This window comes from Sinohyriopsis cumingii, chromosome 9, assembly GCF_028554795.1.
Source record: "Sinohyriopsis cumingii isolate HCF-2022 chromosome 9, ASM2855479v2, whole genome shotgun sequence".
NCBI lineage: Eukaryota > Metazoa > Mollusca > Bivalvia > Unionida > Unionidae > Sinohyriopsis > Sinohyriopsis cumingii.
This window is the reverse complement of record NC_142969.1, coordinates 58,737,166-58,763,222: the sequence shown is the minus strand read 5'-3', so window position 1 is coordinate 58,763,222 and position 26,057 is coordinate 58,737,166. Positions and strand designations below refer to the sequence as shown.

Below are 26,057 nucleotides of genomic sequence, written 5' to 3'. Positions count from 1 at the left end.
TATGAAGAGAAATGAACCGAGATTCAATATATTCACGTCTGAAGAAAAATAAATGTATACTTATAGATGATAAGAATTTAAACTAAATAAAACAACGGGTAAGAAAAACTCACGCGAATTTACTCTAATTGTAAAGAGTTGTAGCGATCAAATGGATTTCCTAAAATTGTCGATTTACGATAATATCATGCTGGTGAAAAACAATATTTACATTAGGAATTAAAATGATTCTTAACATTATTAGTAATAAAACATAATCATTTACTAAAGATAAATTTTACGCATTGCTTTAGGAAACTACAGATTTAGGAAAATGTACGTTCCGAATGATGGTTTCAGCTTCCAGCAGTTTATAAGCTGTAAATCTATTTGTCAATCCAAATAGAATATACATTGGTGTGGGTGCCTGTCAGATCTATTTATTAATAAGTAGATCTCAATATTAATAAAACTGGACAAAAGTTTCTCATTCAGAATCTAAGAGCTACTAAAACCATATTCAGGTTCATTTTATGAGTATATATTAAGGTGACAATGGTGTAAAGTAAAATAATGTTGCCAATCAATACAAATAGGCATTTTTGACAATTTCGAACTAAGCTCTTACATAGCTTTTAATACAATATTATAAAAATATGTATCAATGAATAGAAGAGAATATTAAATTAATATGTTGTACATAACGTAGGCACTGGGTGTGGTAGACATTGTATTATTACGAAACCTTCTGGAGAATAAGTTTACTTATCACACACTAATTTAAAATGAGATGTGGATCCATGAGCAGTAACGTTGCCATGCAAGGCTGTACACATGTTAATTTTAAACTGATGTATGCATGTCATATTCGTGTATATATCTTTATTTGTTTATCAAATCATCGAAAAAAATTGTATCATTGCCAAGCATTTGGTTTCAAAATCCTTCCTTTTCTGCAGATCAAAAAATATGAAACGAAACGAAGTTTTCAAACCGTACGAACAGGTCACGTGAATTCACTCCAATTATGAAGACTTTCACATATCAAAGGGAGTTTCTAACACGTATAATTTGGCGAGCAACACACACACACACACACACACCGCGCGCGTGTATGGTATAGAATATTTTAGGGTTTGTTATTTGCAGCATTAAAGAAATCCATCAACAACGCAGAGACAATAATTAATTTTGTGTGACTATTTATCCCCTTGCGTCATAAATAAATCTGCATAGTTTCATAGGTATGTTTCTGAAGCCAGAGCCAGAAAGAGCAACAAAAATACTTGCCCTTTTATCCAAAATCCATATAACTAAACCATGTTAGTAAACGAGCAACTTTCTTAAAGGAGTAGATATAAATCATTTAAGGGTTATTCTGTTATAAAGAGCATGAATACAATACCGAAAACTTTCAAGCAAATATATATATATATATATATATATATATATATATATATATATATATATATATATATATATATATATATATATATATATAGAGAGAGAGAGAGAGAGAGAGAGAGAGAGAGAGACAGACAGACAGACAGACAGACAGACAGACAGTATAAGAAGATAGTCCTATACTACTACTACTACTACTACTACTACTACTACTAATAATAATAATAATAATAATGACGATTTTATTTTTTCTGAGGGTCAAACTATTGATTTTTTATCAATAAATCAATCTCAAATATTATTCTTAATAATAAAATATTAAACCTCTAAATACAACGTATATTTACAAATATAACTCTACTGACTACAATATCTGACACTCATATGCAGTGTACACAGATACATTATTTATATTAAAAGCATACATGTAGGCTCGTGAGATGGGATTTTCGGGGTTAACCAAGTGATGTATGTCATTCTCTTTGTGCTATGATCTAATCAGAAAGAAGAAATTTTGTGAAGTGAGTTCTCAAAAGACTAGAGTGTTGGAGTTTGTGTAATATCATTGGAAGTGTTATTCCACAACACTGCTACATAATATCTTACATATATTTTTTGGACAGAGTCGTTTTGAAGTTAGGCAAACTAAGATTAAACTAAGACTGAGCGAATGGATATTGGAAGCTGGAATTGGGAAATCATTGATATACTGTGTAGCCATGTTTTGAAAACAATTATCTGTCAAAGTAGCTTTAAAGAACTTTAACTGAAGGTAAACACTATAAATTAAAGAATAAACGTGAAGATGGATAGTATTTTCTTGTAATAATTATAGTGGCTGGCTTTTTACAGTTGAAATACCTGATTGAGATTAGTCGTATTTCATTATGGTGTAATTATAATCAAGCGAAGGAGATATATATCCATTATAAAACTTTTTAAGTGTTTATATTCTGGTATAATCGTAATCAAGCAAAGGATATATATATATATATATATATATATATATATATATATATATATATATATATATATATATATATATATATATATATAACTTTTTAAGCGTTTATATTTTGGCGAAACGATGACAGGTTGTTCAAATAATGGTATCCTGGGCGGTACTACAGAATGCACGCGCTTAATCTTATTTTCCCGCTGAAAATGCCTGTAAATAATCACACTTTATTTATTTATTTATATTTTCTATATTATGTAATTAAGTTATCTTAGCAAATATATTGATATACTTCAATTTTTTTGCCTTCAACTCATTATCACACAATTTCGTTGGTGTGATCAAGTCCAGATCATCTGGCCGAGTAGGTTTCCTTAATTTGCAAATAATGATTCCAGGCGAAAACGACAAATGAATGAAAATACCAAAATTGGACGGTTATCTTACATGGCATGTTTGGATATGAAACTACAAAATATAATACAAATGTTTACGGGATCTAGTTCAAAATTAGTGAAATCTTAGTACAAAGTGCTTAATCCGATACTAAAGACATTAGGTGATACAAAAATAAGAAAGAAAATATGTATGTATGTATGTATGTATGTATGTATGTATGAAAATTTGACGGTGGGGGTTGTTTATTTACTCACCAAAAACCTGTTCTCCGCTTGTAAAGTGAATAAGGGCTAAAATCCAGATGATCATGCCGTGAAATGAGCTTATCATGTGCATGTTAGTTTCCCGCAACCTGAAAGAATAGATTCGAATTAAAAATGTCTGGAAATCAAAAACTAAACAGTATTACTTTAATCAGGAAAAACTTCGTACAAAATGCATCACTTAGAATACTTGAATGTAATGTTCGATTTCTGGAAGTATGTCACTTTCTGTTTAAGTGCTTATTTATGTACTGCAAAATCACACACACACACACACACACACACACACACACACACACACTTATTCTTTTCTTCAACCGCTCCAGTGGCCTAGTGGTTAGAGCGTCCGCCTCGGAAGCGGGAGGTCGTGGGTTCCAACCTCGGCCGAGTCGCACCCAAGACTTCCAAAAATGGTACTAACTGCTGCCCCGCCAGGCGCTTAGCATTAAGAGGTTAGTGTAAGGACTGGTCGGCCTGGTGTCAGGATAATGTGACTGAGTGGGACATCATGCTACACGTCTGCTAGACATCACAATAAACTGCCACACTGCGGACATCGTAGCGATATGACTGAAAAATTGTTACGGCGACGTTAAAAAACAATTCAAATCCAAATCTTTTCTTCAAAACGTCGTGACATACATACCATAAACTTGTGTAGTCTTTATGCTTACTGACAGAGACAGATATTCCCGATTAAATTCAAAGGAACATGAAATACTTATTTATGCAAAAAAAGTGCAGTTGATGCACTTTGAATAACGAATGTGCAACAAGCAGTTGGCGCGTTCTTGATATAAATCATGGTATGTCATCCATCATTAGGAACAAATAAACAGATTGACTACCTGGCGTACAGTTTGTTCAAGTTTACGGCATAATAACACAAGTAGATTCTTTTGTGCCGAGGCAATTGGAAGTGTCTTTTCCAAAGAAACACCACCATAGCCCACCTGAGCTGATCGAATAGTAGGATTCGATACTGCACCTTTTCGGTAGCGAATCCGGCACGCTATGCACCGATCTACCGCAGCTCCTCGAACGGTAAGCGGGAAAAGAAAATATTTTATTTTACTTGTACAACGTGATTAGTTGTAGCAATTTACAACACGTTCTCTCAGCTGTCCACGTGGAAATTGACGTGGCCCTTAGAATGAAGGAAAACTGGAGAAACCACAAAATTTCCTTCTTTGGATGAGAGATGTCTCACCCTTGCATACGCCAACATCGATGCGTTAACTCTGGACTATGAGGCGCCGTAGCGGACAAAACCTGGTCCAGTCACAAACTTGCAGTTGAAATTTCGATGTCGTATCTCAAGAAATCCAATATCACGTGTTTCATAGAATTGCATGTCCTTAAAGTTCCATTTTCTAGATCGACAAATAAGATTTGTATATGTTGAATTATACAGTGGTGGTTTCAAGTTCTATTTCCTATGTCGATGTTTTACAGTGTATGTTTGAATTACTCAGCGGTGGTTGAAATTCCAATATCATATGTCGAAATTCCCTAATTCACATGTTGTATGCAACTGTTTGTGATGAAAGTTCCATTGCATATGGCGAGTATTTAGATTTCATCTGTTGAATTTCACAGCAACGAGAATCAGCATCATTGTTTAAAAATTAAGGCGGTTCGTTCACGAGAGTGACCTCTTGCGAAGAATTTCATAGTAATTATATGCCTATGAATGGTAACTTTCAAACTGTAAATGAATGAAATGTAATGGTGCCTCATAACTGAATACAAGAATGACGTGTCTCAATACTCAATATTATTTTTAATTGTTAAAGTGGACATTGTGTAATGTTACTTTTAACTCCAACACATCATTTTACCACATAAAAAGAACAATTCTGATAAGCACAATCTAATTTTCAATCACCGCTTGGTAATTCAACAGATACAATCTAAAAACTCAACATACGAAATGGAATTTTCAGTACAAACAATGGGATTTAACATGTTAAATTTAAACTCTCGACATATGAATTTAAAATTTCAACAACCGTGTAATTCAGAAGATACAATCTAAAAACTCGATATTGGAGATCGAATTTTCAACCACCGATGTGTAATTCAACAGATGAATTTAAATACTCAACACATGCAATGGAACTTTCAACATAAACCCTTTGAACCAATACGTAAATAAGGAATTCTCGACGCATGATATTGAAATTTCAACCACCGCCGTGTAATTCAAAGGTCACAATCTAAAACCTCGACATAGAACATATAGCTTACAACCACTACTGTTTAATTCAACAGATACAGTCTTACATCTCGAACTTCATAATGGAATTTCAAGGACAAGCATTTTTGATACAACACATGAAACTGGAATTCTGGACATATGAGATTAAAATCTCAATGGCAACGTTCTGATTCGACCAACTTTTGTCCGCTACGGCGTCTCATACTGAACCGCAGAGGTACGGAGCAAATGAGTCACAATACTATTGCGTTCACCACACCAGTGGCAATGTATGTATGTATGCATGCATGTAGTATATACGTGCCTAGCTGGTTAGTTCGGCAGGTACAGGTGTATTAGATTTTGAGACATAAAGTGTTATAGTATATTTGCCACTTCTTGCGGCACTTTCCGAGTACAGCTGTTACTGCTATCAAACAGAAATAGATTCGTGTGTGTGTGTGTGTGTGTGTGTCTATGCAATGCAATTTTCACATAATGTGCTCTATCTCTCTCTCTCTCTACAATCTATCATTCTAGCTCTAATGTTGTTTTGTGTCTCATACCTGTATTGCATAATAAAGCGTTTATTTACATCTATATCTTCTTCTTAGTTTTACATATTTTACATCTATGTCATCTTGTTAGTTTTACATATTTGCTTTTATAATACTGTAGATACGGTAGTCAACTTTTGACCAATCCCATATTGTTAAAATATTAGCATGAAAAAATATATATTAAACAAGAAAAGCTAACTGAACAGTAGAAAGCAAAATAAAATTTTGAAAGGCAAATTAATCCCGCAGTCTGAACGATACAGGAATTTATGAAGCTGACTATGCTAAGTCACTAACACTTATGTAAGAAATCATTTCCCAATCACGTTCTAGAGATTCAGTCGTTCTGGAAATAAAACTTGATTAATTCTTTCATATTTATTTACACATCGTCTGAATTTTTAAAGTCATGGTTGATACTTGACTTTTGACTTTTGAAAGTGTCATATATCAAATCTATGTATGTGCCAGCATATTAACTGTTTATAGATACGACCTTGCTATGAAGAGTGTACCGCAAGATTTCTACACAATGAAATAAATTGAAAAGATTTCATTCTTCCTTTAATAAGGAGTTACATTTATGAATCAGTCTGAATTTAGTTGAATTAAACTATGGAAAATTTAATAAACTTTGATTTAATAGCTTAAATTAAATGAATTAAATTTTATGAAACTACAGTTTTCCTTTTAAGCAGTATTTGTTTTCTGTCCGTTACCATGATCTTCGAAAAGAAATACTGCATTACATAGTCATATTATGTGGTTGTGAGCTAGAAGGTTAGACGTCCTCACGTTAGATATGTCCCCTTCTGATTTTAACTGATTTATGGGGGAGGGGCAGTGTTTCTCCTTTCCCATCGTTCTCTCTCTCTCTCTCTCTCTCTCTCATACAGATACATCTACTTCTGGGCCAATTTTAGATTCAAAAATGACAAGAAGGGACGTAGGCAGGTTTGATAGAAAAACTTCGTTCGGAAACACAAAGAGGGACACAGGAAAAGAAATAAAGAAAGAAGAAAGAAAATATGGATCATGCTTTATAGGACATAAATCCATCGTGTTGTGAAAAGATGAGTTACTTTTTAAATAGTCTGAAGATCACAGCAGCAGATATGGTGCAAAACGTAAAAATCACATTCGATTGATGGGCCACTTCCCTATCTGTTGACCAATCGTTATAAATCTTTAGATAATGTATGGCACATGGTTGATCCGCATGCGATGGTCACTTCATAAGCAACCAGTGGACACACATCAACAGAGTTGACCAGGTATAAACAGACAAATTTGCATATGATAGGAATACCTGCACTGGTCAACTTATAGAGCAGTGGTTCTTCTCTAGTTTTACGTTTCCCCCACCTCCAAACATTTCTTTAAGGAAGGTTTAACTTTTTTTAAAATAAAAAATATAAACTTGCCACAAAAGTGCTCAAAACGTTCCTGCCCAGAAATATGCTTCTTAGTCATATTTGTAATAAGACTGATATTTAACGAATATATTACTCAGATCTCAACTCGCCGTTTGCTTTCAAATTGCCTTTCTCTCTAATTGCAACCAGGATTCTAGGGAATACATCTCCCCCTGGGGTGAGATTAATCGTTTTGGTTAACCATTCGCAGTTAAAGCTCAAGTGATTTAAAATTTGTAAAATAACCAGGCCCGGCCCTAGGATGAAAGCGGATCCCCAAGCATACAAATTGCATTGCAGAGTTGAATTCCTGAAAGTGCGGGGCCCAAGGCCGTTGCCTCGTTCGCCTTGCCCTAGGGCCGGGCCTGAAAATGACTACAAGCAGTAGTGATTTTTAAATTAACTGTATTTGACCCATTGCTTTTGCGTGGTAACAACGTGCAGGAAAAACTTTCTTTACAGGTCACTCAAGGTAATTGTCCTTTACGAAAAGGTATCCTTATACAGAGGTAATAAGGATCATCGATGATGTAACAGAAACTACCCTTAACACGCATGTGATGGCATCAAATAAGGACTGTTTATGTTTCATTGGAGAAGCAAATGACACGTTAATTTTTTTTTAAAAAATGTTTTAGGAATAAATTTGGTTCTCTACATTAAATTTAAGTTTTCAAAGAAAACATGATTTGTGTTGTAATCAAGGGAAGGCAGTCAACCACTGTTACTCACCTCACATCTGACTTGCTCACAACGAGAAATTCATCACTCTGATGTATCACCCCTGATACTCGGCTTGTACAAGAAGTGCTTTACTAACGTCAGGTTAATAACGTTGATAAAACTGAACTCTGACCTCGAATGAGTTAAGTTTTACGACCTTAGGATACTCTGAGGTTATATTAAAGTTCAGTGTTTTCGTGGGTAACTAGAGCAACGTATATAGTATAAGTATCTACTAAATAGATCAAATTTTACTACACGAAATAATTTTCTTTTTGAACAAAATGTGAGCATATGGGCGTGACTTTGACTTTAAAGAAACATTTATTCAATTTAAAACAAGTTTTTAATTTATTCAATAACCATTTTAAAGAAGTGAAAACCTGACTATAGTTAACCAAGAAATTATTGTTGGTCGTATATATCGGTACTTATTTAAGATTTCACACCTGTTTATGGATGCACTTCATGAACTCTATATGAAGTTTAGCAGTTTCATTAAAACATTTCCCCAATACATCTAACTTTTTGCTTACCAGCAGTAATTATTTTCAGTGGACAGAGTGTTTGAAAAGGCCTGCTATGGGAGGTTTTTTTTTTTGTAGTACGAGACATAACATCGGCTGAATGATTGATCTGGGATCTACTATGTAACCAGATGATGTAGTGTGTCAATTGCCTGCTACACCTATTGCGGTTTGTCGAAAGAAAAAAAAAACGTTGTGCATTGGCGGAAATTGTTAATATCTTTGCACTGATGTACACATATTTGTGTTATCAAGTTCGAACTATTCAGCATTATGTTGAATTACGTATCATAAATTCTGACAGACAATGAAGCCATAATTGTGTCAAACACGTCACCCTGGTATGAAACCAGAAATCGGTACGATCGATATGATTTCGTTTGCAGAATTGATTCAATCGATATCGGTATGCTCGATATTATTTCGTTTGCAGAGTGGATTATATTGATCCCTATGACTCCTCCAATTTAAATAAACAAAATATCACATAAACAGCACTTGTTTCTAATTTCGCTTTTGTTGGTTTCACGGCAGCTTTAAGCACATGTCGGCCATTACATCTGGTGAGGAAGACCCTTGGAAGACCAAGGGAAGAACCATTGATATTTTGGAGAATTTGATATAATACGTTTATTTCCCCGGTTTTCTGATCATTAATTTAAACTAAATCGGAAGTAATTGAAATTTTATTAATGTTTTGACGTACATGAAACAGTTCCTCTGATCTATACAACAACGTTAGTATATGCAGCATCGGAACTGGCAAGATGTTTATATCACCATCACCAACCCCATGTGTATATTTAAATCCGATGAGTATGATCAATTATTACTGACCAACCCAATCTGTACATTTAAATCCCACGATTATGATCAATTATTATTGACCAACACATATGTACATTTAAATCCCACGATTATGATCACTTTTTATTGACCAACCCAATATGTACATTTAAATCCCACGATTATGATCAATTATTATTGTACATTTAAATCCCACGATTATGATTACTTTTTATTGACCAACCCAATCTGTACATTTAAATCCCACGATTATGATCAATTATTATTGACCAACACATATGTACATTTAAATCACACGACTTTGATCACTTCTTATTGACCAACCCAATCTGTACATTTAAATCCCACGATTATGATCAATTATTATTGACCAACACATATGTACATTTAAATCCCACGATTATGATCACTTTTTATTGACCAACCCAATCTGTACATTTAAATCCCACGATTATGATTACTTTTTATTGACCAACCCAATCTGTACATTTAAATCCCATGATTGTGATTACTTTTTATTGACCAACCCAATCTGTACATTTAAATCCCATGATTGTGATTACTTTTTATTGACCAACCCAATCTGTACATTTAAATCCCATGATTATGATCACTTTTTATTGACCAACCCAATCTGTACATTTAAATCCCACGATTATGATCACTTTTTATTGACCAACCCAATATGTACATTTATATCCCACGATTATGATCACTTCTTATTGACCAACCCAATCTGTACATTTAAATCCCATGATTGTGATTACTTTTTATTGACCAACCCAATCTGTACATTTAAATCCCACGATTATGATCAATTATTATTGACCAACACATATGTACATTTAAATCCCACGATTATGATCACTTTTTATTGACCAACCCAATCTGTACATTTAAATCCCACGATTATGATTACTTTTTATTGACCAACCCAATCTGTACATTTAAATCCCATGATTGTGATTACTTTTTATTGACCAACCCAATCTGTACATTTAAATCCCATGATTGTGATTACTTTTTATTGACCAACCCAATCTGTACATTTAAATCCCATGATTATGATCACTTTTTATTGACCAACCCAATCTGTACATTTAAATCCCACGATTATGATCACTTTTTATTGACCAACCCAATATGTACATTTATATCCCACGATTATGATCACTTCTTATTGACCAACCCAATCTGTACATTTAAATCCCATGATTGTGATTACTTTTTATTGACCAACCCAATCTGTACATTTAAATCCCATGATTGTGATTACTTTTTATTGACCAACCCAATCTGTACATTTAAATCCCATGATTGTGATTACTTTTTATTGACCAACCCAATCTGTACATTTAAATCCCACGATTATGATCAATTATTATTGACCAACACATATGTACATTTAAATCCCACGATTATGATCACTTTTTATTGACCAACCCAATATGTACATTTATATCCCACGATTATGATCACTTCTTATTGACCAACCCAATCTGTACATTTAAATCCCATGATTGTGATTACTTTTTATTGACCAACCCAATCTGTACATTTAAATCCCATGATTGTGATTACTTTTTATTGACCAACCCAATCTGTACATTTAAATCCCATGATTGTGATTACTTTTTATTGACCAACCCAATCTGTACATTTAAATCCCATGATTGTGATTACTTTTTATTGACCAACCCAATCTGTACATTTAAATCCCACGATTATGATCAATTATTACTGTACATTTAAATCCCACGATTATGATCACTTTTTATTGACCAACTCAATCTGTACATTTAAATCCCACGATTATGATCAATTATTATTGACCAACCCAATATGTACATTTATATCCCACGATTATGATCACTTCTTATTGACCAACCCAATCTGTACATTTAAATCCCATGATTGTGATTACTTTGTATTGACCAACCCAATCTGTACATTTAAATCCCACGATTATGATCACTTCTTATTGACCAACCCAATCTGTATATTTAAATCCCACGATTATGATCAATTATTATTGTACATTTAAATCCCACGATTATGATCACTTTTTATTGACCAACTCAATCTGTACATTTAAATCCCACGATTATGATCAATTATTATTGTACATTTAAATCCCACGATTATGATCACTTTTTATTGACCAACTCAATCTGTACATTTAAATCTCACGATTATGATCAATTATTATTGACCAACACATATGTACATTTATATCCCACGATTATGATCACTTCTTATTGACCAACCCAATCTGTACATTTAAATCCCATGATTGTGATTACTTTTTATTGACCAACTCAATCTGTACATTTAAATCACACGACTTTGATCACTTATTATTGACCAACCCAATCTGTACATTTAACTCCCACGATTATTATCACTTTTTATTGACCTACACATATGTAAATTTAAATCCCACGATCAAAACCGTATGACCAATCGTGATTGACATTCAAAACAAAACTTACTGAACCGTACAGAGCCGACAAGTTTGGTATATTCAAGGGTGCAACTTGCCTTTGTAATGCAACTTTCTTCATTCAAATTTCACAGAATTGTGTATCAGTGTTTAGTACTGATGTCTCGTAAATATATTCATATGATTTGATTCCCAAAAACTGAAGGACGCTAAAATAATTTATGAGGGTAATCCACCACAAACCTTTCGCTACACATTCAATTAAAGTCGGCAAATAATACGTGTCACGTTTACTTTCTGCCACATTTGTAGCACCAACCATGAAATCATGATACGGAAACTTATGAGATCAAACGATGTTATATCCCCATATCACGCAAGCACACACACACACACACACACACACACACACACACACTTCCCTCAGCCGTTAAAAACAGTGCCGGCTAAAAATTGATAGATCGAAGCCCAAACGGTAAATATACAATATGAAATATACAATATAAAATATACAATAAAACAACAAAACTAAATGAAACGTTAAAATAAAATGAAATATGATGCAACCGAATAAAAAAGAGAATGAAATGAAAATACTATTCTAAACTGAAATGTTTTATATTTCTTTCCTCTTGGGATCATACATGATTTTTTGGTTTGTTTGATAGTGATAAGCATCAACAAGAATTTGATGTTCATAATCAAATACAGTTGTTTCCCATCATTTTATGTTTTATGGTACAAGGAATTATGGGGGTGGGGGAATCGCCTCAGTCAAACTGCACAAATTGAAGAAAAGAAGATTTATTTACACAGAACAATATGACTTATCTATAAGCAAGCATTCAGCTTCTAAAAGATTGTTTTAATAAAGACGGACGGACAGGCAGAGAGACAAAAAAGAAATGACAAAATAGAAGGGCGAGGTAGTGAGAAAGGATGTAAAGAGGAAAGACCAGGAATACATATCCAATAGGTATGATAACGCATAAGACCAGGAAAACATATCCAATAGGTATGATAACGCATAAGACCAGGAATACATATCCAATAGGTATGATAACGCATAAGACCAGGAATACATATCCAATAGGTATGATAGCGCATAAGACCAGGAATACATATCCAATAGGTATGATAACGCATAAGACCAGGAATACATATCCAATAGGTATGATAACGCATAAGACCAGGAATACATATCCAATAGGTATGATAACGCATAAGACCAGGAATACATATCCAATAGGTATGATAACGCATAAGACCAGGAATACATATCCAATAGGTATGATAACGCATAAGACCAGGAATACATATCCAATAGGTATGATAACGCATAAGACCAGGAATACATATCCAATAGGTATGATAACGCATAAGACCAGGAATACATATCCAATAGGTATGATAACGCATCAGTATTTTCTCAAATAGCTTCAGACAGTTTAATCTGAGATCAAAGAAACATCTCTACTACAAGCATCAATACAGCAGATGACATTTGATATATACAGCAAATTTAACATATATGTATCTATTATGTAACCAAAGATTGTTATTAAAATGTCACTACAACCTGTAATATGTTGCATCCCTTTAGTAACATATTGTTTCATTATTTGTTGTTGTTTTTTTCATTAAAAGTTTTTTTTCTTCTCATGCCTTTAGTTTTAGGTTAGATGATACAATTTGGTTCGATCCGAACTTCATATGTGCAATTAGGATAGGAGACAGAGTGCGATTAAAGTGACAAACGAATCTTTCAACCCACACTGTTTACTGAAGAACAAAGAACTAAGAAACAAAGTAAATAATTAAATGAAAAAAATTTATAATAAAAAACAGTAGCCAAAGAAAATTCATGTAATAATTTGGATGTTCGATCATCAGAAAATTACAGATAAAATTGTAAAGTACTACTGTGCTAAAATGGTTTCCAAAGACTGTAATGTTCCATCAGTTATTTCCCCAAGTCACTCACGGGAGTAAAACCAGCATTTGTTGAGGCACGCATGCTCAATAAATATATTTACGCATTTTTTTATTTCTCTTGGCGAATCTAATACACAACTTACCGAGAATTTTGCTCTGTTAAAATATAATGATCTTGAAATTAATGAAAGTAAATTAATGAAAGTGAGATTTTAGATGTAGTTTCATCACGACAGAATAATAATACTTCTGGTTTGGACAATATCAGTAACATTTCATTGAATAATTCAAGACTCTCCATTTACGAATCCTAAGTGCTGCTAACTGATGTTTCACCACATTCTAAATGATTGTTGACTAATGAAAGGTAGTTAATGAGTACATCTTTTAATAAAGAGGACAAATCTAATGACCCCAACTACTCTCACTTCTAAACGATCTCGCTAAGTTGTTGGAAAGAATAGGATTAAAACCCATTTATAAGTATTTTCTAGACAAATATCAATTTGGTAATCTTATACGTTATTCTACTTTTTTAAAAAAAATCTTATTGGTATTTGCCATTCAGTACGTCATGCAAGCTTTCATGCGTTGTTTTCTGTGAGAGATCTAAAAGCGTAGGAGTTTAATCCACTAAAATGCCTCAAAATGGCTTGAAGATTCAATTACAAATAGAACAAGGAGTTTTCGTGGCACTGACTATTCAGATGTTGGTCAAACGACTGTTGCTGTCCCCCGGGGACTAGGTCAAGGTTCCTTTCTATTTCTTGTTTAAATTAACGATACAGCTGATAGTTTAACATCTCTTTCCTAGTTATTTTCAAAATCTGCTTATTCGATTTTAACAAGTCCCACTGACATGTTCTTAACGACCTTCTTCATCAATTTACAGAAGGGGATAAACTGTGGATAATTAATTTTAATCCATCAAAACAACAATGTGTATTATATACCAAGCAGGCACAGAACTTGAATTCTTTAGAATTCTCATCATCGAGTCACCTTAAATTCAAACGGATCTTGATTATACAGTGATGATATTGTGATACCTTCTGCCTTAGGTCGCATCGAGCACCATTCTAGTTTTAAACTCATTCTCTCTCAGTCTTAGATATATTTACCATACTCAAACCCTCTCAGTTATTGAATATAGACCTAAGGTGAGATTATTAAGTAGTATTGTTGATTCGGAAACAACTTGAAACGTTGAAAATGAAGCCGGTCAATTAGTTTCTGATGTTCTAAAATATGCCAATCACGAGACACTTTCTTCACAAACGGGGTTGACCTGTTCTTGCAGTGAGATCTTACGTTAAATAAACCTGTAAGTATTGTAAAATCGTCCAGAAAAATGTCCAGAACTACACCATGTATGTACTTCCAACTTAAGCACAAGAGTATCTATCCCACAAATCAAAGAAAATGTAACATTCTAGTTCAATTTAGATGTTGAGCATCGTATTTTAATTTAATCAGCCAGACCTGGTTAAAACATGTAAAAATTTATTTGTCTAAATAAGAAACTGCATACATAAAATAGTTTAACAAAACGCAATTTTCCTTTCCTCCTCGAAGAGCTTAAATTACATCAGCAAGAAATTTGAAGAGAAATGTATTGTACATATAATAATATGCTTTTGGAAAGATGAATACTCTTGTCTCACGAAAGATGAATACTCTTGTCTCACGAAAGATGAATACTCTTGTCTCACGAAAGATGAATACTCTTGTCTCACGAAAGATGAATACTCTTGTCTCACGAAAGATGAATACTCTTGTCTCACGAAAGATGAATACTCTTGTCTCACGAAAAATGAATACTCTTGTCTCACGAAAGATGAATACTCTTGTCTCACGAAAGATGAATACTCTTGTCTCACGAAAGATGAATACTCTTGTCTCACGAAAAAAAAGTATCATTCCATTTTTCATTGTAAACTATATGATAATCTAAGACACATAATGTTTCCAAAACTCACTATTCAAAGTTTATATTGATACAACTACTCGTTTGTTTGGAAATAAGCCAATACCTTTGAAGGAAATAGATCTATTCAAAAACATGTACAGAAATTCATTATGAAAATAGGAAGATTTAACAATACATAATATTGGCCATTAGAACAACTACATATAGTCATATTATATGGTAATTGCATGCACACATAATCAATTATAAAATATGCAACATACCAATTAATCACATCTCTCTCTCTCTCATACCTCTTGTCTATATCCTCCGATTCTACAATGGATAATAACACATAAGCAGGACAGCTTGTTTTCGATCCTTTTGCATTGTATAAATTTTCTCTATGGCAATGCAATATGCCTAAACCAAATCTTGGAGAGAATCCGTCTTAGATGACAGACTTCTGAAAAGCCCAGACAGTTGACATAAAACAAAATACTTCTACCTATATCAAATATAACATTTTCCCAGTGTTATAAAATATCATTAAGCTGAAAGTGTAAAATTTAAAGAAAATATTCCTTACCTATGACTTCAACGTTGTGAATGATTTTCAAACAGTTCAGATCAGTTTTCCTTGTGAGGTATTTCCTTACCAAGAAAACACTGAGTCAAGCGTGTACATACACGCATTTTGAAAGTTCAGTTAAGGCGGTGGCTGCGGTAACTGTATGACATACGGCATAAAGTGGCTCAAGTACCGTAGAGTTTCTACCGACAAACAATCGAGTTACAAGATTTACAATCGTTTAATTTACAACTCAGATACTTAACGAGCAATAAATTCATAAATTATGTAATTTATATTTGTGCTTGAAGTAAAGTTGATTGTTTTAAGATTCAGGCGGTAAATATTATTTCGTCTTGTGTACAGCGACGATGATTAGGGTGATGTACTGTAATTAGTTCGGTGTTTAGTTCTCTTAGTCGATGCGTTTTGAGGACGTTGATCATGTTTAGATGGTTCAGACAGACAGACATAAATGCGCAGACGAACGGACAAAATGTAAGGGATAAACTCATACTCACGAAGGACAAACAGATAAATGTTCTGAGAAATAGAAACACTAACAGAGACAAACTGAGCAACAGTGGGATAGACAGAAGGATACACACGGTCATAGACGGACCGAGAGAAGGAAGTTCTGGCAGTGGATAAGAAGGGAAATAGAGAGGAATAGAGACCAAACAGAGAGAGAGAGAGAGAGAGAGAGAGAGACATAAAGGACACTGATGGTGATGGGTTAGGTTGGTGTACTGCAGGAAGATAGAATGGCATGTGGGAGGACGGTCTGGCAGTAGACGAAAGATAAATGCAGATAAAAATATCAGCAGGGACAAACGTGCGTCGATTTAAAATGTGAACAAGACGGATTGACAGTCACCGAGATTAACAGATCGACTTTCAGAGAGAGAGAGAGAGAGAGAGAGAGAGATTCATAGTGATGACAAGAGTTCCCCATGGAAGTCGGATTTGTCAAACGTTTAAACAACAGCACTGTGTTGTCGCTTACATTTTTTATTCCTACTAAATATCTGCTACTTAGTACTGTTTTTGTGGGAACATGATAAAATTAGAGACCGTGTATACGTTATTGATTATTCCTATGAGAGACTGAAGGAACAAATATTATTTTTAATTGTTCGTGCAGAAGTGGGGAATAATATACCATAATATACTGAGATGGTACAAGAAGGATAGAATATAGTAAAGCAAACTTCATTGACACATCACTACTTTTTACCCATAATCCTTAAGGAAAAAATACAACTTTATCACTACTTTCATCTGACAATGCACGTGTATGAATTTATTTTAAAGAATAGCAAGTTTGTGTTCACTTCATATCTTGGTTAAATTCATGTTAGAAATGGAACAATATTACTGAATTTGTCTTTCTTCATTACGGTTTCCCGTAATAGAATTGTCCAGTCATTTTTACTTATACCCGAATGAACCGAAAAAGAAATGTAATAATTTAGCCAAACACACTGTTGCTACTTTTTCAGACATTTACATAAAATATTGGGTAAAGCATTTGCAAGCCACACAGACGTGAACGCGGACAATGTGATCATATAATGTTTACAGTGTATGATAAATAATGATGGGAATGCAAATAAAAGATGAAAGATAAAGACGAACTTGACTTTACTAGGCTTTGAAAATATAAAACTAAAAGCTAGATCGATTGCAAATGTAGATAATTCACGTCTAATCACACACACACACACACACACACATTTAACACACACAGATGAATGTACATACACGAAAATGCACATTATCAAAGGTGCAGTCAATCTTGTATACGGACACTTCATTTAGCATTTGTCGAGGAGACTCGTGCGTAATATATTTGTTGTTGTTCTTGTTTTATGGGGTGGGTGTAAACAGTAGTTGCTTTTTTTTGTTAAGAAATATTTCTTCGTTGATTTACCATCAGATTCAACCTAACCAAAATTAATTAAATTGTGTGTGTTTTATGTGCTTTGTGCATCGATGAAGTCCTTAAGCAATGACACCACCCCCCCACTCTCTCATCTTGGTCCCTATTAAATAATTTTTACTTAGTTTGCCTTATTTTGATATGAAACTTAATTTTAAGGATTGACCAGTTTATTTTTTGTGTGGACCGAAATATGATCAGGAAAGAAGGCTGTGCAAACATTCGCGGGATCATGCAGTTTGCACACCGTTTTTTTTTTTTTGTCTGGGGTGGGTAGGTGGTCTTGGTCACATTTCAAATATTTCAAAAAGATAAACGGTAATTCCCTCACCGCAATGTTTCAGTTGTTGGCCGCTGTCCAATGTTCGTCAGTACACTTCGTTCCATGCAGACCCTTGGCATATATACCTACCGAAACAGTACTTAACTGCTCCGCTATATTATTGGATAAAGATTAAAGTAACTGATCCAATCACATGTGTTGTTACATTTATCTTGGTAGACAGTTGCGAAACAAATTAGCAAACACCTTTTTCTTTCGAGTCAAGGCATGTGGATAATTCGTTTCAGTACCTACGAATGTAGTACCGTCTATTTTTTGAGCATTTTTCTCTCATTTTTATGGTCATACAAGAGATAGATTTAGACATTCTTGGTATTGATTTAAAGGTAATTTTGTCTTCTTTAACATTTAAGCATTTTGTGAGGTTGTCTCTATTATTGTTGGCGAAAGAGCACAGTGAGTAATTAGGCATTGATGCTGATTATGATGTGGAATATGTTGCCCATTGCAGTGTTTTATTTACAGACCAGCCTCTCAAAGAAAATGCCTAATAACAAATGACAAGAACTTCGTTGTGTGCACATCTTTGAAGGTATTTTAGATCAACACGTATAGAGAATATTTGTGTGAAACGAGTGAATAACGGATATAGTTCATTGAGTGCATGAAAAACTCACAATTTTGAAGAGTGGCAGAGTCACGAGTGAAAGTAATTGTGTTTTCAACCACGAGAGACAAAACCACGAGTGAAAAAGTCCCTCTATTACTTGAAGCAAGCACATTTTATGCGCCATTGTGTTGGTTCGCAATATGTATGACAAACTAAGTAGCATATTTCTTACTGTATCCCCCGTGATAATGCAGGCGTTTTAATGCTGATGCTCTGCCGTGTATACAAAAATATCAATAGCCACATAATCCTACTCTAAAATTCAATGTAAAAGAGCACATTATAAAAGAGCAATGCATACTCACATCGTAGAACATTTAAGGAGGCAGATTATCACAATGATAAAATATATCATGGGAAATTTATCAATTCAGGCATTTACTGAAAATACAAAGTGCTGTCTCTTGGAAAGAGACATTAACTGGAAATTATAGCGAATTCAAACAAGGAAACATTTACTAATATTACTTTGATTCAACAAAAGGCTGTTGGCACATCATTACAATTCAGGCCATTGGTGCATTCGTACATTAGAGACAACCGTTCACTACAGGCACATCAACACCTTCAGCGTTGGAAATTATTTGGAATACCACTAAAGTTAATTCATAATTTTATTTATTACATTTGATTTAATTTAATTGTTTGTAAGTTTTAAATTTTGTAATTTTTAATTTCATTACATGTCAATGTAATGTAATATTGTTTACTAGGAATTTGATATTTTCCAGAAAATTCAGTTTGACCTAAATCTTTTCATAAATACCTAATAATAGAAAAACTGTTTCTATTTTTGACTTAGTTTCCGACCTTGATTCAAAAATCACTGAGACAAGTAAAATGATTGGGTTTTATCAAGGTCATACTGGGAGCACGTGATTTTATATGTAAACAGCCTCTTTTTTGCAATTCTGTTTTTTTCTTTTATCGAAATTGCGCAGTATTCGGGTTTTATACCGATGTCTATAGAGAAATTAATTAGTTGAGCTTTTTGCACTGGAAAGTGAGTGTTGGTGACCAGTTTGGAGTTACATTTTAATTTGTAAATTATTTGGATTCTAAATAGATTAATTTTTTTTTTCTGGAAACATTTGAGTGCTCATACAGAATTTTTGGACAAAAACATTTATTAAAATTTTATTTGGAACTTTAAACACCGGAATATTGTTTGTGGATCAAAAAAGAACTGTAGTCACATCTGTGCAATAAAGGCAAGAGCAGAAGACGTCATCGCCTTCCATCTTGGATATTTTGTCGGGACTCGGACTCGAATTTCAGTAGAACAATTCATTATTAGGACTTCTAAAATGTAATTCGTGGATTATTCTTTAATTATTTTTTATTTGTTTCTTAAAACCTTAAGTTCTTGTATTATTTTTTTTTACATTTTTTTCAGGGAAATAAATTATTTGTTAAATTTTCAAAGCTTGTTGTTTTCATTCTTTTGTTTTGTTACTGTTTATTAAAGCCTAAAAACCTAACATAAGAATTGGGGCATCGTCCTTGTATTTTTTAATTGTGGCTAAAATATTTCAGAAAATTTTGTACTTTAAATTTGAATTCCCAAGGTTTTGAAATCTTTAGTGAAATCGGCATTCGTTTTCTAAAATGTCATAAAAAGTTTAAATCTTTCTTTCAAGTCCAAACCAGGACTAATTAGACCGTTTAAAAAGTTATGAATTAGTTCAACTTGCCAGAAAATATGATCTTTTTGAAGTAAAGGCTTCCTTAACGAAGCAATAAATAAAAAGTACTGTTGCTCAGTACTTGGTAGAAAAGAACGTTTCGGATGAAAGTGCTTTGGTTTCGATCAGTAAATCTGTATCAGACTCTGACATAAAAGTAAAGAAATTAGAATTAAAATACAAGATGGAATTGGAGCTAAGGAAGCTGGAACTTCAGAAAGATAAAGAAAAAGAAAAGCAGTTGCAATTGGAGAATGTTGTTGTTGTTGTGGGGTTTAACGCCATTTTTCAGCACAAAATAGGCATTACATGGCGGCCAGTATTAATGGTGGAGGAAGAACGCGGGAAAACCGCGGAAAGAACCACCGACCCACGAGAAGCTACTGGCAAGCTTTCTCACATACCCACATTAGCCGATTCCGAGACTAGAACCCACGCAGACAGAGGCGAGATGGCAGTGATCCGTAACGGAAAGCGCTTTAGACCACTCGTCCACTCGGGGCCCCCGCAATTGAAGAAAGTGAAGGAACTAATGAAATTGGAGAAAGAAAAAGAACAAATGTTATTATAGAAAGAACAAATGCAGTTACAATTTGAGAAAGAGAGAGATAGGAAAGAGAGAAAGAAACACAAATGCAAAAGGAAGAAATAGAGAAAGAGAGGGAATATCAAGTTAGAATAAAAGAAATGGAGCTGGCAAGTGAAAAGCACGTTTCCACTTCAAAAACAAATTTAAGTTTCGATGTTGCAAAGAATGTTAGGTTAGTGCCCCCTTACAGAGAAAAAGATGTAGACAAATATTTTACTTATTTTGAAACAGTTGCTGAAAATTTGAAATGGCCAAGGGAGCATTGGACTCACTTATTACAGTGTGTACTTATTGGTAAAGATATTGATATTTACCATTCAATGTCATTTCACCAAAGTAGTAACAGTGATGTGGTTAAGGAATGCATCTTATGGGGTCATGAGTTAGTCATTGAAGCTTATCGGCCAAATTTCAGAAACTATAGAAAAGAAGCTGGACAAACTCATGTCGAATTTGCTAGAGAAAAAAGAGTAGTTATTTGATAGACGGTGCTTTGCCAAGAAAGTTGAATAAGATTATGAAAATCTCAAACAACTTGTATTACTTTTCAAGAACTGTGTCCATAGCGACATTAAGACTTATCTTGACGAGCATAAAATCGAAACCTTGGAAACGTTTGCTTGTGCTGCTGCTGAGTATTCTTTAACTCATAAAGTTCCTTTTGTAAATACAGTCTTCTGGTAGAAAAGTATGTCAGCCTAATACAAGCCCTTCTAAATCTCAGACTGGTACAGCTTTAAAAATCAAGCTTAAGATAATCTTGACTCAAGATCATTGTCTTTTCCTACGTGTATATATTGCAAGAAGAAAAGACACGTTATTTATGATTGCTACAAATTGAAAAATAGGCATCAGAATCAAGACAGACCTACTTCCAAAGCTCTTATTTCTAGGAGAATAAGGTCACGGTCATGTATTGAAAGCAATACATTCATGTCGACGGGTTCTGTATCACTCCTGAGTGATTCGGCCAATTCCATCCCTATTAAATTTTAAGGGACACAAGAGTTTTTTATAGTTATTTATTATCAGGTACTTTGCCTTTTTTTCTGAGAAGTCTTCTTCTAATGAGAGTGTTCTTATTCAGGGAGTAGAGTGCGGCTTTGTTAATGTTTCTCTCCACTGTGTAAATTTGTCATCAGACTTAGTCTCAAGACAAGTGACAGTCGGCACAGTGTCAGTTTTACCCGTTGAGGGCATTCATTTATTTCTAGGCAACGATCTAGCTGGAGACAAGGTTGTGGTTATTCCACTTGTAACTGACAAGCCTTGCTTGGATCAGAAAGTCGATCCTATTGAAAATGAATTTCCTGATTTATTTCCAGCTTGTGCTGTTACCAGAGATATGGCAAAGAAAGCTCTTGAGAATAATGTTGATAAGGAAAGTGTTCCTTTAGCTGACACTTGTAATGGTCAGACTTTTGACGAGGTCACTTTCACTCCTTGTTTGGATCAATCGAAGGGTATTGATCACAGTGATTGTCTTTTTAACTACTCATTCTCTTTATTCTAATCAAGGTGATAAATGACAATCACTCGTCGTCAAACAGGAAAAAGATCATGAGATCTCCATTTTGTTTCAAAGGGCCACTAGTGAAACTGAAGCCACTGAAGTTCATGTCTGTTATTTTATTAAAAATGGAATTCTTATGAGATAATGGAGATCTCCCGAGGTACCTGCTGGTGATGAGTGGTCAGTGAACTATCAAATTGTAGTTCCAAAATCTTACAAACAGGAAATACTTAGTCTGGCCCTTGAAACTCCTTAGGCTGGTCATTTAGAGATTAATAAGACACATCACATGATCTCGACTCACTTCCATTGGTCAAAAATCAAAAGGGATGTTTGTAAATACTCCAGATCTTGCCATACGTGTCAAATGGGAGGAAAACCCAATCAGAAAATACCTAAGGCTCATCTGCAACCTATTCCTGCCTTTGACGAACCATTTAGTAAATTTATGGTAGAGTGTGTTGGTCCCTTACCTAAGACCAAAACAGGTAAATAATACATGTTTCCCATTATGTGTGCGTCAACAACATTTCCAGAGGCAATTCCTTTGAGGAAAATTAAAACTTTGATAAAGATGTTTTTGTACTCAATTTGGACTTCCCAAGTCTGTCCAATCGGGTCAAGGGTCAAATATTAGGTCTGGAACTTTTTATCCTATTACGCTTGAATGTGGCATTCAGCAGTTCAAGTCAAAAGTGAAATTATGGTTCGACAGAACTACAATGGAGAGAACTTTTGAGTATGGTAATAGAGTTCTGTATCTCTTGCTCATTCTTCAAAATTTTCTTCAGATTACATATTACGGCCCTTACAAATTTAAGAAGAAAATGAATGAGTTAAATTATAATATTAGTACTCCAGGGATCTAAATAAATTATAGAAGTACCAGTGTATTGAAAAAGATAGCCAAGTTAAACATGCAATTAATTTAGTTGTACCTCTCCCACCGAGTGAATATTTAAGTGAAGGAATATAATCGGATTCAACTGAAATTGCAGTGAAAAATCTTCAGAATTTAGAAATTATGAAAGATCCTGACCGAAAACGTACACATTTGCAAGAGCAAGGAAGAGATGAACTTAAATAATTATTATTTGAATATGGGCACCTATTTGCAGATATTCCTACAAGAACGAACACAATTTTTCATGACGCTGAAATTGTAAATTTCAAACCTGTGAAACAACACCCGTACAGGATGTACCCTTTCAAACAGGAATACTTGAAAATATTCAGTAATTGCTGGAGAATGATTTTATAGAGCCCAGTAAAATTGACTGGAGTTCACCATGCATACTTGTTCCAAAACCAGATAAAACTTTCCATATGTGCACTGATTATAGGAAGGTGAATAGTGTGACAAAACAGATTCATTTCCATTATCAAGAATCGATGAGACCGGAGGTGCCAAGTATTTCACCAAATTTGACCTCCTGAAAGAATTTTTCAAATTCCACTAACGGAAAGAGTAAAGGAAATTTCGGCATTCGTGACTCCAGATAGACTTTCTCAACATAAAGAAATGCCGTTTGGGATGAAAAGCTTGACAAGTAATTTTCAACGTCTAATGAATATGATTACCTCTGGTCTAGACAAATGAGATGCTTACATCGATGATGTAATCATCTACAAAGACACCTGGAAAAAAGTGAGTTCTGCCGTGCTAGTATAACTTTTCTAGGACATATCGCGTGACATGGACAAGCTAAACCTATATAAGCTAAGGTCAAGGTTACCTCTGAATTCCCTGTACCTGTTAATAAAAAGCAACTGATGCAGTTTTTAGGTATGGCTAGATACTATCGGAAATTTTGTTCCAATTTTTCTATAATTGCTGAACCCGTGACAAATTTATTGAGTAAGACAAACAAGTTCCTTTGGGCTGAAAAATGTCAGGTGGATTTTGACAAGGTAAAAGCCATACTTTAAAGCGTGCTATTTCTTACAGCACCAAATTGCAGCCAATCATTTAAATTGTCTGTTGATGCAAGTGATGTTGGGTTAGAGCAGTTTTGATTCAAGAAGATGGAAATGACATTGATCATCCTGTGTGCTATGTTTCTAAAAAATTAAATAAGCACCAAAGAAATTATCAACAATCGAGAAGGAACGTTTGGATTTATTATTGGCATTACAACACTTTGAAGTTTACCTTAGTTCATCTCCTTCAATTATTGTGTTTAGTGACCACAACCCCCTAACTTTCATCGGCAAGACGAAAAATAAAAACCAAATACTACTAAGGTGGAGTTTGTTTTTACAGGAATATGCTATTGACATAAAAAACAAGGTGAAAGATAACTTAATAACAGATGCACTTTCCCGTGTATAACAATGTATAATTTCACGCACACTGTGTAATTTATAAGAGTTCTTTTTAACCTGATGTATAATTAATCTATGGTAAAACGAAAGCTTTATCCTATAAATCTTTCTTTTTCCTTATGGGGAGAAGTGTTATATATATTTCATTTAATTTATATTTGATTTAATTTAATTGTCAGCTTGTAAGTTTTTATTTTTTATTTTCAATTTCATTATATGTCAAAGTAATGCAATTTTGTTTACTAGGAATTCGATATTTTCCAGAAAATTCAGTTTGACCTGAATATTTTCATAAATACCTAATAATAGAAACAGTGTTTCTATTTTTGACTTAGTTTCTGACCTTGATTCAGAAATCACTGAGACAAGTAAACAACTTTTTTTTAATTTTATTCTCGGAGTAAAATACATTTTTTTTTATAAAGGTCATACTGGGAGCACGTGATTTTATATGTAAACAGTCTCTATTTCGCAATTTTTGGTTTTGCGAAATTGTGCAGTATTTAGGCTTTATACCGATGATCATAGATAAATAAATTAGTTGGACTTTTACACTGCAAAGTGTGTGTTTGTGACCAGTTTGGAGTAATATTTTAATTTTTATTCAATTTATTTTGGTTCTATAAAGATTAATTCTTTTTTCTGGAAATATATGAGTGCTCATACAGAATTCTTGGACAAAAACATTTATTTTTATTTTATTCGGAAATTCAAACCGGAATATTGTTTGTGGATCAAAAAAGAACTGTAGATACATCTGCACAATAAAGGTAACAGTAGACGTCATCGCATTCCATCTTTTAATTTTTCTTCAGGACTCAAACTCAAATTGAATGAAAACAATTCATTATTAGGACTTCTAAAATATAACTTGTGGATTATTCTTGGATTTTTTTGGACTTGATTCTTAAAAGATAAGTTTTTATTTTTTTACAGTTTTTTTTCTTCAGGGAAATA

General features: G+C 33.8%; 1 protein-coding gene across 1 annotated transcript in view; it reads right to left on the bottom strand.

The window, feature by feature from the left end:
- Window positions 1-16,190, bottom strand: part of LOC149791891 (contactin-like) — a 158,723-nt gene extending 142,533 nt beyond the window's left edge. The window contains exons 1-2 of the mRNA XM_089970401.1: window positions 16,112-16,190; window positions 2,995-3,092 (exon numbers count right to left, since the gene is read on the bottom strand). Of these exons, the coding sequence (XP_089826527.1) occupies window positions 2,995-3,076 (82 nt within the window). The 5' untranslated portion in view covers window positions 3,077-3,092; window positions 16,112-16,190. The remainder of the gene's footprint in view (window positions 1-2,994; window positions 3,093-16,111) is intronic.
- Window positions 16,191-26,057: the final 9,867 nt, after the last annotated feature.